Here is a 12911-nt window from a genome sequence, read left to right on the forward strand (position 1 = left end):
ATAATGACATCTCCACCATCCTCAACTTCTATGTGCAAAATTATTTTGGATATGTTGTCATTTTGGACAAAGCATGTGTTCATTGCCTCTAATTTGCAGTTTTACTACATGAGACATACATGTCATGCCTGGCATTATCAGGGTTAGGACCTAAAGCCTTCTCTTTGCACAGTATATACATATGCAGACCTTGGAATGCTGCTTTTTAAGAAAAAGGAACTTATTAGTAATTTGCGCATTTTAGTTGGTTTTTAAACGTTTTCTTAGTATTAATTTTTTAATAGATTCCTCCAAATGACAACACAGAACTTTATTTTGGAAGTAACAAGTCATAGTATTGTAGAAGGAAGGAAGGAAGGAAGGAAGGAAGGAAGGAAGGAAGGAAGGAAGGAAGGAAGGAAGGAAGGAAGGAAGGAAGGAAGGAAGGAAGGAAGGAAGGAAGGAAGGAAGGAAGGAAGGAAGGAAGGAAGGAAGGAAGGGAGGGAGGGAGGGAGGGTGGGTGGGTGGGTGGGTTGGGGGGGAGGTTATTTTTTCATTAACTTTTTCATTATTTTCGGTAAGTAATGGCAGGAACACTGTTACCCAAAGGCAAATAACTATTTGTGTGGTTTTGCATTTACACCCCCAAAAGTAAGAGGTAACGCTTTGTGTTACTGGTAACATGTTCCTCCCACTGGTCCTGCCACTGAGCCATAATCAGGAATAATTTTGTTTTAGATCTTCCCTTTAGATCTTCCCTGGAGAGGAAGTAGGATGGCTGAAAGGGCTCTATGTACACCTCTCGTTAATTATCTCTCTTGTTCTCTTAAGCTGGTTTCATCTGGATTGTCAGAAAGTCCAACTGGTGATATTGAGGTGGAGATCATAGAGTCTAACCACACAAAGAAAGTAGACCTGGAGGACCACAGTGGTGGTGGCAGCCACGGAGGGCATGATGACCATGAGGAAGAGGTAGGCCGGAGAAATGAAAAAATCTGAGTAAAGACACAGTGCAACACCTCATTGTTTCCCTGGTCTCACTTTTCATGTGTACACATGGACAATGTAATGTGAATACAGTAGTGCCTCGCTTAACGATTGCCTCGTTAAATGATGAAACCGCTATACGATGACCGTTTCACAATCGCTTTTGCAATCCCAAAATTATGTCTTAATAGGCAAAATTCGCTTCCCAACGATCGGTTCCCTGCTTCGGGAACCGATTTTTCGCTAGACAATGTTTTTAAAATAGCTGATTGGCGGTTTCAAAATGGCCGTTCGCTGTGTAAAATGGCTCCCTGCTGTGTTTTTGGACCGATTCCTCACTTTACAGGCACAGAAAATGGCCGCCCCATGGAGGATCTTCGCTGGACGTTGAGTTATTCAGCCCACTGGAACGCATTCAACAGGTTTTCAATGTGTTTCAATGGGATTTTTTATTTCGCTTAACAAGGATTTCGCTCTACAATGATTTCGCTGGAACGGATTATGCTCGTTAAGCGAGGCACTACTGTATTTTAAGCTGTTATGATGACATTCTCTGAATCCCCTTTCCTTGACTTACTCATGGTTGAGGTGAATTTTAAGAAAATGAGACCCAACCTTTCAGATTCATGATGTTGTATTGTTCTTTGGATCTTGGTTTCACTATATCTGGTGCTTATCTTTAAAATCTTATTTCAGTTCAACTTTGGAGACATATTTGTACACCAGGCTATCCATACCATTGAATACTGCTTGGGTTGCATTTCCAACACTGCTTCCTACCTTCGGCTCTGGGCACTCAGCTTGGCGCATGCACGTGAGTTTTCATTTCTGAGGTGCTCACCTCTGTTGTACCATATGTTGTGGCAGTATACAGAAACAAGCAGAAACACTGTAGGAAAAACAAGCAGAACAACTGTGTAGAGGAACACACAGAAGAATTGTATACCTGTTCAGTGTAAGGAATAGGTACACAAGAAGGCACATTTAAGCTGAAAAGGATTGAAAAAGAAGGAACATCTTCAGGAGCAAAAACATTTTCAGCACCATAAAAAAACCATATTCCACAACTATCTGGTTTGGCAATTTTGGCAGACTTTAACAAAAGACAATGAAAAGTCTCAACCTTGCAGAGGGCAATCATTCATTAGGGAACTCAACTGCAGTTAGCCATGTTCATAAGGGAAGAAGTGTTGCTTTTGCTTAGAGTTAACTTTACAGTGGTGCCTCCCTAGACGATGATAATCCATTCCACTGAAATCGCTGTTTAGCGAAATCATTGTCTAGTGAAAAGCATTTCCCCATTAGAATTCACTGAAACCTGTTTAATGCGTTCCAATGAGGAAGAATCATTGTTGTCTAGCGAAGATCGGCCATAGGAAAACCGCTTTGAGAACTGCCGATCAGCTGTTTAAATCGCTGTCTTGCAAAGCTTAGGTCCCGAAAACACCTGTTTTGTGAGCGCAGAGGGAGCTGTCAAAATCATAGTCTAGCAAAAATTGGTTTGCGAAGCAGGGACCAAACATTGTCCAGCGAAATTCCCCCATAGGAATCACTGTTTTGCGAATCGCTATAGCGATTGCAAAAAGTCAATGTCTAGTGAAAAAACTGTCATGCGGGGTAACTGTCTAGTGAGGCACGACTGTATTGCATTTAATGTGATTGGTTACCATGCAATAATGTGAATACTTCTGGTGTTAGTCAGCATATCTCAGAATGAGAAGAAAAGCAAAAGCAGTGAATGGGTCCAAAGAAAGGGAATTGTTTTCTCTCAAGCACAACCCAGTGCAAAAACAGTGGCAAATTAATCTTGAATGAGATCCATGGATCTGAGAGACCACATGTGAACCTCTCAATTAAGTGGTGGTGGTGAATGGGCTCTGGCCCTGGGATCCTTTTCTGGCCTTTTGAGCTTCCCTACCTGACCACATGCCCAGGACACAACCCTTTTGTAGCCTCCCGGCTTATGTATGTCTTTTTTTCCCTGATGATTCTGAAAATTATCTAAATGGCCATTTAGGGCTCTGATTCCTAAACACTTTACCAGGGGTTGTACCTTATTCATTTACTCTGTGGATACTTACCTGAAGTGTGGCACTATCCCCGTCACATCCCTGTATCTCTTTAGTACAGTACTTTAGTGCAGGATTCTAGCCATCATTTGGTGAGAAGGAGGTATATCTGGGCTGTAGAAACTGAATTCTCCTTAACCCTAGTCTGCCAGGGATAGCTGCTCACTCTGCTTTATCCATCATGCCTGAAAGGACCAGCCTGGCTCTTGTCCTTCTTTGTTGTCATTTTCCTCACATGAGAAGTGACACATCTGCAGAGGAGAAGTTCGGTCCACATAGAGGCTGTTCGTGTAAATAAGGATCCTGATTTCCCAGGGTTCTTTCTCACCCAGCTGAACCTTTACATGATCTGGAATCTCTCTTTTGTAGACCTCTTGATTTCTAGCTGGAGAAAGTAATGACAGAAGGAATGAGACTAAGTGTCGCCTGGACTGTATCGTTGGATAAAGCAGAGTGAAATGTGACTTACATTCCAGTGGACGTCAACAATTTGCTTTCTCATGCTGTCTTTCTTTGTGCTGTCTCTACTCCATTGTTTTCCAGAGCTCTCAGAAGTCCTCTGGACTATGGTGTTGCACTATGGGCTTCATGTGGGCAGCTGGGTAGGAATCATCACCGCTTTTATCCTCTTTGCTGTCTTTGCTGTTCTGACAATAGCCATCCTGCTGATTATGGAGGGTCTCTCTGCTTTCCTGCATGCCCTGAGACTTCACTGGTGAGTAAAAATGGGAGAGAGGCCATTCCGTTTTCCTTCTACTGTAATAAAATCCTACCTGATTGGCACTTCCCAAACCTGAAGGAACTATAGAAATCTTTTGGCATGCAGAGTTTTTCAAATTCTATAATAAAGTTTTCCAGATTAGGAAAAAACTCTACGTGCAAAAGAGAATGTATTAGGAGAAAATAACTATGTTTATGAAGGTAGCATAAAATAATGTGCTGCACTGGGGAAACTATGTGCAAAAATGTCTATTAGGAGAAATTCACATAAAAATGGGTAAGAATGTTTGTGTATACTTTTTTTAAAAAAAAATGCATAATTATCATCATCATAGCACTGCAGAGCTAGAAGGGACCCTCTGGATCATTGAGTCCAGCCCCTGTTAGGGGGAATTGAACGCTCAACCTCTGGTTCTTCATCCAGATGCCTAAATCATTAAGCTATTCATAATGATGCATAAACAGAATGGAATACAGTAAATGTACAGTAGATGCTGATAGAATATTCTGTGTTGTTAAATAGCTTAGTTTTAGGGTTAGAAGCATGGTCCCCAAGGCCCCTAGCAAAGTTGCCCTCTTGTTTCAACAGATACTATTGTTTTCAGGTTTTATATCTCACTGTGTTCCATTATCCTTTTTTCTCTCTTTTATAAGCAACTTTGTTTATCCCTTGAAAGATAACAGTAATATCCTGACAAGTCGATTCTGGTTTAGGGAGATCCCTGAAAGGGTTTTCTAGGTAGAGAATACACAGAAGAAGTGGTTTCCCATTCTCATCTTTTGGGGGCACCCGGCGACTGTGCACCTTGCCCAAGACCAGACAGGCTGGCTGTACTTGCAGGAGGCACGCTGGGGAATCGAACTTCCATCCTCTGGTTCTGCAGCTACCATTGAGCTATCCTGCCGGCTGATAGAAAGATCAGATAGCAGTAATGAACTAAACATCCTTAATGTGGCATAGAATGCTAATCTATTTAATCTATTTTTTCTTTTGCCCCTCTCACCTAGGGTGGAGTTCCAGAATAAATTCTACGTTGGAGCAGGTTATGCATTTGCACCCTTCTCCTTTAGGACCATCATAGAAGGGACAGAAGAATAAGTGTTTAGCACTTGGAAACCTGAAATTTCCAGGCTTCCCCTTATTTTTTCCTTCTCTCTCTCTAAAAATCTCCCTGAGAATTAAGAACTATCAAAGATGCAGAAATTGGTCCTTACACTGCACATGGTTGCAAGCAGAATATAGGATTTTTGTAAGAAAATACTGAAACAACCACAGCCAACCAGTTTCACAGCTTGGAAAAAATTCTCTCTTTTTGGATGGCATCTTCCAGAGTGTCCTAGCTAGCATGGCCAGTGACCATATTAGCGAGGGGATTATGGGAGCTGGAATCCAGAAAGATAACTTTCCCAAGCTATGCCAGGTCTAATGTGGTACAGGGATATTATTCTAGATATCTTCCCTCTGACATCCAGTGTGTGTATTTTGAAAGTGTATCCATGGGCCCGTTCTAAATAAAGAGAAAGCACACATTTTGTTGTTCAGAAGAAAGAAAAGAAAAGAAAAGGCTATGTGGTCATTCCACAATACACATGCAAGAACAGGTGGTACCTTTATTAGGACACTAAAATATCAGAGTCCCAAAAATTCAGGTCTAATGCAATCATTTGTCATTAATTTTGGGGACTATCATATATATTATAGTCCCAGAAATGGATCACACTAGCATATATATATATATATAAAACACTGAACAGCTGTTATATATATATGTCTTCCTCAGGCTATGTACCAAGACCATACTAGCTCTATATATGAATAGTTGAGAGAGAGAGAGAGAGAGAGAGTATGGTCCATACAGTCTACAGCAGGGGTCCCGAACCCCTGGGCCATGGCCTTGGCAAGACCGGGCCACAAAGACAGATCTCCCACCCCCCTGCACACACTCCACCACATGCCCACCTGCACGCATGGCCTGCCCACTCGCAACCACGGGGGGTGCCCCCCATGGATCCCGCCCACCCAATTGGTCCACAATTTGGAAAAGATTGGGGAGCACTGGTCTATAGTATATATATCTTGGTGCATAGCCCGAGGAAGACAGATTAACACTGAAAGTTGTTTCTTTGAGTTTTTTAGTGGTCTAATAGAAATATACTGCTCTTGTATTTTCACACACACTTTATTTCACTTATGCCATTTGATGGCACTCTGGCCCTTCTGAAATAAACTTCCACATCAAAATAGAAGAGCCGAAGGACTCATTAGTCATGCTCACCTAAGAAACTATGAATCCTGGCATACTAAACTATAATGTGGAAGGTTCATGCAACCTGTTTGTTCCTCCCTTTGCATGCACAGGTAAACAGGGAATGAGAAAACTACTTGTGACATCCAAAGTGAGGATGAGGGCTCAAGGCACTCGGACAAGCCAATATTATTGTACGGCAGCTCTAAATGGATCTCTGTTGTTGTCTGCAGAATCTTAGCTTGTTTGACTGCAAAAGTCCTAATGCTGGATTCAGAGGTCATGTGATGCTCACCTCTTCCTGGTTTGTTTATCCACTTCTGCAAAGGGATGCCTGAATATTATAGTTTTCTAAAGCTCAAGTTCCTCATTTGCCATGAGGTGAAAACCATTCTGGCTGAGCTCCATGTTGGCATTTCCTAGTATGTTGCAAAAATAAACATCCATGGAGTTGGGGATTTGGATGGAGGTATGCTTAAACCTTCTTTTCTTTTGTGCTAGAAATAGCCACATGTATCTGGCATTCCTATTACCTACACAAAGAGAATATGGTGGGTCTACATATTTAAACCTATGTTATCCATTCCATGGCTAAAAGCAATGAGATACTGTACAAAGATACCCACATACAAATGCCATGTTTATTTTCAGAGAAAAGACAAAAACCAAGAGTGCCAATGAAGGTGCTTTCACTTGGCTTTTAAGGCTTATACACTAAACTTCTCTCTGTCACTCTGTCTTTAATTCCTACTTCAATACTCTGCTAACCCTTAAACTTCTACTCTTACAAGTATTCATTTTGATCTTTTTGTATGTATTTTATTAGCTGAAGATACCAGCACTTTCCCCTCTGAAATTCTGTTTTCATCAAATAAATAGCATTAAGTACATGACAAGCAGATAGAAATGTGTGATAAAGTTCAAACATTCATGAAACCTAAGAGATGTTAATTGTCTTTCTACTCCTGTACTTACCGTACATTATGTTGTACGTTAAGGCAGTTCTTTTTATCCTGCCATACGTACATTGTTTTGTACTCACTTTGCTGTAAAGAGGTAATTTGCTCCACACTCACAAAATGGCCTATGTGTTTTCATGAGACCAACATCTTGTTCATTGGCTTGATATCAAATAGAAATAAACTGTTTCAAACCAACTTGTGTATGTTCTATTCTTTGTTTATCTTTCTTGCCATATTGCCTTTTAGAGATTTTTCTAGCAAGAACATGTTAAGAAATTAATTTAGCTTGAGGCAATGGTTGATTAGATGACAAAATGATCATTAAGCTAATCTCCTTCCAAGATTACCTTTCTGTGTCTTGGCACCTGAAGAACACAAACAGGATTCAGGAGTGACTGGGAAGCATTCAATACACAAATGTACTTCACCGTAAAAACCCCGTATTATCTTAATCGTTCCTGGCTTAACATTAACAGGCTGGAGATTCTCCCACACATCATAATCAGAAACAGACTGTTCCGAATCTTGAATTATTAAATGTAAATATATAGTGTCATAACTTCTGACTGCGAACAAATGTGTTCTTGTATTTTTTTTTCTCTCCTTCAGAAGAGTCCATTTTATTTGGTATCTTGACAGCAAGGGCTCTCTTACAAGTGAAACATTTGTTCTTAAAGTATCAGGTTCCACAATGATGTTATTGATATTTTTTTCACCATCTTAACCTCTTTTGGCTTGTCCCACTTACTCCAGTGCTTTTTTCCACACCTTTTCTCTCTATTTAGTTTTCTGCCAAAAGGATTATTTATATTTAGTGTTCCTTTGTTTGAGGTGGAAGGTGGAGTTTAGCATAATGGCAGCTCCAATAAAATTGATGTCCACAGTGGAAACTTTCAAAAAGCACTCAAAGGAACAAGCAAAGCTGCAGCAGAGGAGGTGAAGCAGAAAGGTTATTTCTTTAATCATTTCCTTAATTATTTCTTAAAGATTTTGGTGAAGGTTTCTTAAAGGGATTTCAACAAAGAGAAAAAAAACTTTAAAACAGAGGTTTGGACTGGAGCCCAAGTGAACTTTTCTCGGAGAGCTCAGAAACAGAAGTATTTGAGAAATGTCTCCTTATATATGTGTATTTTCAGTGTTCTGTTTTCCTTTCTAGCTATTCAGTGTATGGAAGGCTAGCCCTACTGTTGGGCAAAGTGCAACAGCTGCTCCAGGCTATTAAATTTGTTAGTGTAGTTTTACTTGTAAGGATCAGAAGTACCAATGGATTTTTCTGTTTCATGAAACAGAACGAATTAGCATTGTGACATGAGTGGACAGGAGGTGCCATTTTCCGCCCTGTTTCAAACAGCAAACTCTTTTAGACCAGATATAGATACCAGATAGATATATATATTAAAAAACCCTGTTTGCACAGGTAACCTCTTGAGAATTTGTCAGGTAAGCAAGGAACTCTTGAATATTAGACTATACTTAGTAGGACTGAAGCAAATAATGCCCCAACCCATCATTTTCACCTTAATTTTGGAGAAAAGTAGGGATTATGGTGATCAGAGTGTTTTTGTTGTGGGTATATTGTGCTAAGAGGGAGAGATGATCTGTCACTGCAATTGATGAGTGTCATTAGCTGGTCTTTTGTGTGCAATGATCACCAGTCCTTGTGGCTGGGTAGAGTTCGTTGACCAGGTTGTGGCAAAGACAAAAAAAAGGACAAGTTGGTAACACATACCATTTCACATCTACCATCCCTCTCATGAGGAACTCTATGATCCATAGGGTCCCTCCCAGTTTTGCAGTTCTAACTTTCTAAGACCCTCTCTGTACATGCATTTATTATATGCAGAAGGAATAGAATTTGGTTTGTGAATGGAAGTGAAAAGCTGAGTTAGGAGCATAAGAGAAGAATACGGATAATATCTATCCAAATAAGCATAAGTAGGGGTAGAAAATGTGAGGACCTCCACATGATGCTGGCTGTTAATTTCTATTTGCTCCAGCTAGCTTGGCCAATGGTCATTAGGGATGGAAGTAACAATTTTGGCTTCTCTTTTGGTGAAGCTTCAGTCATGCCAGACTGGTATATGCAGGAAGAAGACAGAATAATGTTGAGAAACACCTAGAGCTGAGCACAGAAAATTCATTCTGTGCTGAGCCAGCTTGTTATTTCCTGCTGCCTCTGCCACTTCTACCTAAACTATCTTTCTCCCATCTAGCTCTTTGCCTGGCACCCACTATCTTTTCCCAGGTTTTCCTGTGTCTCTCCTAAGAACGTTGTCCTCATTGTGAAGGACATTTGCATCTGACTGTATCAAAATTATTCTTCTTGAATAGCCAATTTGCTTCAAGCCAAAGTTGGTTCAACTGCTCCACCAGTGTCTTTTTAAAAACAAGCTGGAGGAATTCAGCAGAGCAGGACATGTGGATGACCGACCAGTTTGTATCTTTGTTAAGAACAAAGAACAGCAAAGTTATGCTGCTGTCCTCCTCTAGTTTCTTGCAATTAGCAGTGGAAATACCCCTGTTGCCCTTTTCAGTAAAGACAGGTGTGCTGTTGATGCCGAAAGGTGACTCAGGAAAAAGCTGCATTTTTCAAGAAAGTGGGAGTGCGATTTCTCTTTCTTTAAATGAATAATGAGGCCTACTTGTGTCACTTGATCTAGCCAGGCTGGGCGGCTGAGGGGTTTGACTCCAAGAGGGGCCCGGAAGGAAAGAACTAGAAACTGGGCCTTCTCAGCAGTGACCCCTCGCCTCTGGAACATCTTGCTCCCTGAGATTCGCCTGGCACCCTCGCTGGGAGTTTTCAAGAACAAGCTGAAGACCTGGTTCTTCAAACAGGCCTTCCCCCCTTCCATCACATAGTTCTCTGTGTTTTCCCATCTTGGACTCTGCTCATCTCTCTTTTGTTCTGATATTGTCTGTTTTCATTCTTGGTTTCATATTGCTCAGACTGTTAGCCACCCAGAGTTGATTAGTTTGAATCTAGATGGGCAAGGTAAAAGCCAAATAAATAAATAAATATGAATATGAATATGAACTTCTTAAGATCCTGTAGGTGTGGCTACCTGCTCTCCAAAGATGAGGAATTAATTGGCCTTGCACTCTTAATTCTGAGCTATTAAACACAACACAGTGGTTTTAAAGGAACAAGTGCGTACTTTGGCTTAGGAAGAAAAAAAAACTGCAAAGAGATGTAATCCGAACACAGTGGTGCAACAAGCGTAATCAAATATAAGCCACTGCATATTTGGAAAACAGAGAGAAAGGAAGGAGACTTTGCCAGCTGTTGAACTCTTAAAAGGTAAGTAAATTTTTGCAGAGAAAAAGTTTGTTTCCTGGGCAGTTCTGTTCCATGATGTGTTCTTCAAATTTGATTCCATGTCTGTAAAACTTTTAATGAAAATTTGTGCTCTCTCTCTGTGTGTGGTAATTGGGAAGATTTGTAACTTGGCAGTTTCTCAGTTTCTTTCTACCTCCACCACTAACTTTAAGTGTGTATCTTTGAAAAATGTACACAAATCAATATTTAAGCACAAGGAGCTCCAATTCAGGAAACAGCCACAGTGATCTGATGAGATGCCAGTCATGTACCTAGTTGCACACATCCAACACTGCATCAGATTGCCGAGGCACCTTCCCCAGTTGGAGCTCCACACACAGCCATCATTGTTGAAAAAGATGCTGATCAAACAGTAAAACATACAACAAAGATTCCCTTTTTTATGTGCTTGATTTAAAAAGGCACACAAACATGCTTCAGTAAATAGGAAAATTAATTTAAGAGGCAAATTTATTTAAAAATGTGTACACATCAAAATACACATATGATTCAAATCTCTGTTAGTTAGAAAATAGCGATGGGAAGGAAATGGAGGCAGGAGTTGAACAAACGCCATGAAGTGAAGATGCCTCTGAGGATTCTAAGCATGGATCAAGGGGGGGGGGTGCCCTCCTGTCATTGTCGTTGCAGAACAATTGGATGCAAGGCTCTTTGTAGTTGTTTAGTCGTTTAGTCATGTCCGACTTTTCATGACCCCATTGACTAGAGCACCCCAGGCTCTCCTGTCTTCCACTGCCTCCCGAGTTGTGTCAAATTCATCTTGGTTGCTTCAATGACACTGTCCAACCATCTCGTCCTCTGTCGTCCCCTTCTCCTCTTGCCTTCACACTTTCCCAACATCAGGGTCTTTTCCAGGGAGTCTTCTCTTCTCATGAGATGGCCAAAGTATTGGAGCCTCAGCTTCAGGATCTGTCCTTCCAGTGAGCACTCAGGGTTGATTTCCTTTAGAATTGATAGGTTTGTTCTCCTTGCAGTCCAGGGGACTCTCAAGAGCTTTCTCCGGTATCACAATTCAAAGGCATCAATTCAAAGGCTCTTACCAATATGCTAAGATAATCTAATGTTCTACCATTAGCTACTTATCTACCTTCTGACTATTCCTGTTGTATGGCTAAGATACGAGTTCGGCACCAAAAGGAACTGGAGAATGAATGGAGCAGACAGAAATGCAAGAAAAGAAATATATAAAAACATAATGCCCATTCATGGATAATTAGTGCTTATTGTTAGTTGCATTTATACCTGCTTTTCCTTCAACGAGCTCAGCAATGGGTACATGGTTCTCCTATTCTGCTCTTTGTCCTCACAAAAGCCCCACGATGCAGGGTCAGGCACTGGTTAGCCAGAAGCCACTTAGTGAGCTTCACGGTTTTAGTTCAGGTATGGGCCCAGGTGCGAATTCTTTTTGCCAAGTGGCAGAGGAGTCACTTGGTCATCAAGCCAGCCCCACCTGAAGGACACTGACGAGGTAAGGCTGCGTTATGGGATCTATTGTCAACTGGGAGGACCCAGAAGAAATTGTCTCTCACAGTCCAATATACGGTACTCTGAATAAAATCATGCTTTTCCGTCCATTTCAACAAGCTGTCTTTGTGAGCCAGTCTTTTATGGACTGGAAAGCAGAGCTTATACCTAATTAATATAGAAAAGGCAAATGTCATCAAATGCATTATTAAAGTATAATAATATCTGGAATCTAGTAGTAAGTTGCAACTAGCATAGGTCCATTGAAACCGTGGTGATTTGGTGAGTCAAGTCCTCCATAAATTCCATTGATTCAGTGGGTCTATTTTAGTAGAGAGTTATTACTGGATTACAACCAATGTATGACATTACCATAATGCTGTGATGTACTATAATCCTCTTCCCTCTACAGAGTGAAAACAAGACATTTTCTAGGAACTAATATAATCTGAAGATGGCTGACATAGAGAAAGAAATACCCAGTGCCATTCCCCTTGAGGAAATGGGAGCCCAGAACCAAAAGCCAGCGAAAGGTAATTTAGTTTGAAGATTCATCTTCTCCTCTTGACTCATAATAACCCCAGATTTTTTAAGCTCACTGTCTTCCCCGACTCCAATATCCCACAGCATCTTGCTAATCAATCTGTGCCACTAGTACAGTTTCACCCATTCAAGCACCCCCACAGCCTGGTGATTATCTTTATAGTCACCAAATTGTTGATGCTCAGAGCTTGGAAGCACCCCATCATAAGTAGCCATGTTGCAATTTGTACTGTAGTAACCAAGGGACTACAAAACAAACACCATATTTTTAAATGCAGAAGAAAAATGATGCAAACATTATGGTTTGGTTTTTTTTAGGTTTTGCACAGTTTTGTTTTACTCAGTTTTGCACAAATGTTACTCTTGAGGATTGGGTTTGACAACGAAGGACCCTTTTAGTGACTTTTGTAATTTAAAAAAAAATGCTGATACTAACTCATGTCATAGCCAAAGAAAAAACACAGAGGGAAAAAAAAAACAAAAATTAGAAATGGTGTGACACTTTATTTCAGTTTGATCTTTTGTTGGTCCATCTGCTACTTCAGAAATATTTGAAAAAAGCAAAGCCACAGCCTATGTATGGGGTGGGCAGAGGAAATAGATT

At 40.7% G+C, this 12911-nt stretch overlaps 2 protein-coding genes across 2 annotated transcripts in view; both read left to right on the plus strand.

Annotated features, from left to right (window-relative positions):
- The window catches only part of ATP6V0A4 (ATPase H+ transporting V0 subunit a4), a 43379-nt gene extending 35666 nt beyond the window's left edge, over positions 1–7713 (plus strand). The window contains exons 19-22 of the mRNA XM_020800428.3: positions 811–951; positions 1663–1780; positions 3579–3750; positions 4764–7713. Of these exons, the coding sequence (XP_020656087.3) occupies positions 811–951; positions 1663–1780; positions 3579–3750; positions 4764–4854 (522 nt within the window). The 3' untranslated portion in view covers positions 4855–7713. The remainder of the gene's footprint in view (positions 1–810; positions 952–1662; positions 1781–3578; positions 3751–4763) is intronic.
- SVOPL (SVOP like) overlaps positions 7712–12911 on the plus strand; it is a 38441-nt gene continuing 33241 nt past the window's right edge. Inside the window, exons 1-2 of the mRNA XM_020800481.3 lie at positions 7712–7912; positions 12177–12297. Coding sequence (XP_020656140.3) covers positions 12219–12297 — 79 coding nt within the window. The 5' untranslated portion in view covers positions 7712–7912; positions 12177–12218. The remainder of the gene's footprint in view (positions 7913–12176; positions 12298–12911) is intronic.

Source organism: Pogona vitticeps, chromosome 5 (assembly GCF_051106095.1).
Source record: "Pogona vitticeps strain Pit_001003342236 chromosome 5, PviZW2.1, whole genome shotgun sequence".
Lineage (NCBI taxonomy): Eukaryota > Metazoa > Chordata > Lepidosauria > Squamata > Agamidae > Pogona > Pogona vitticeps.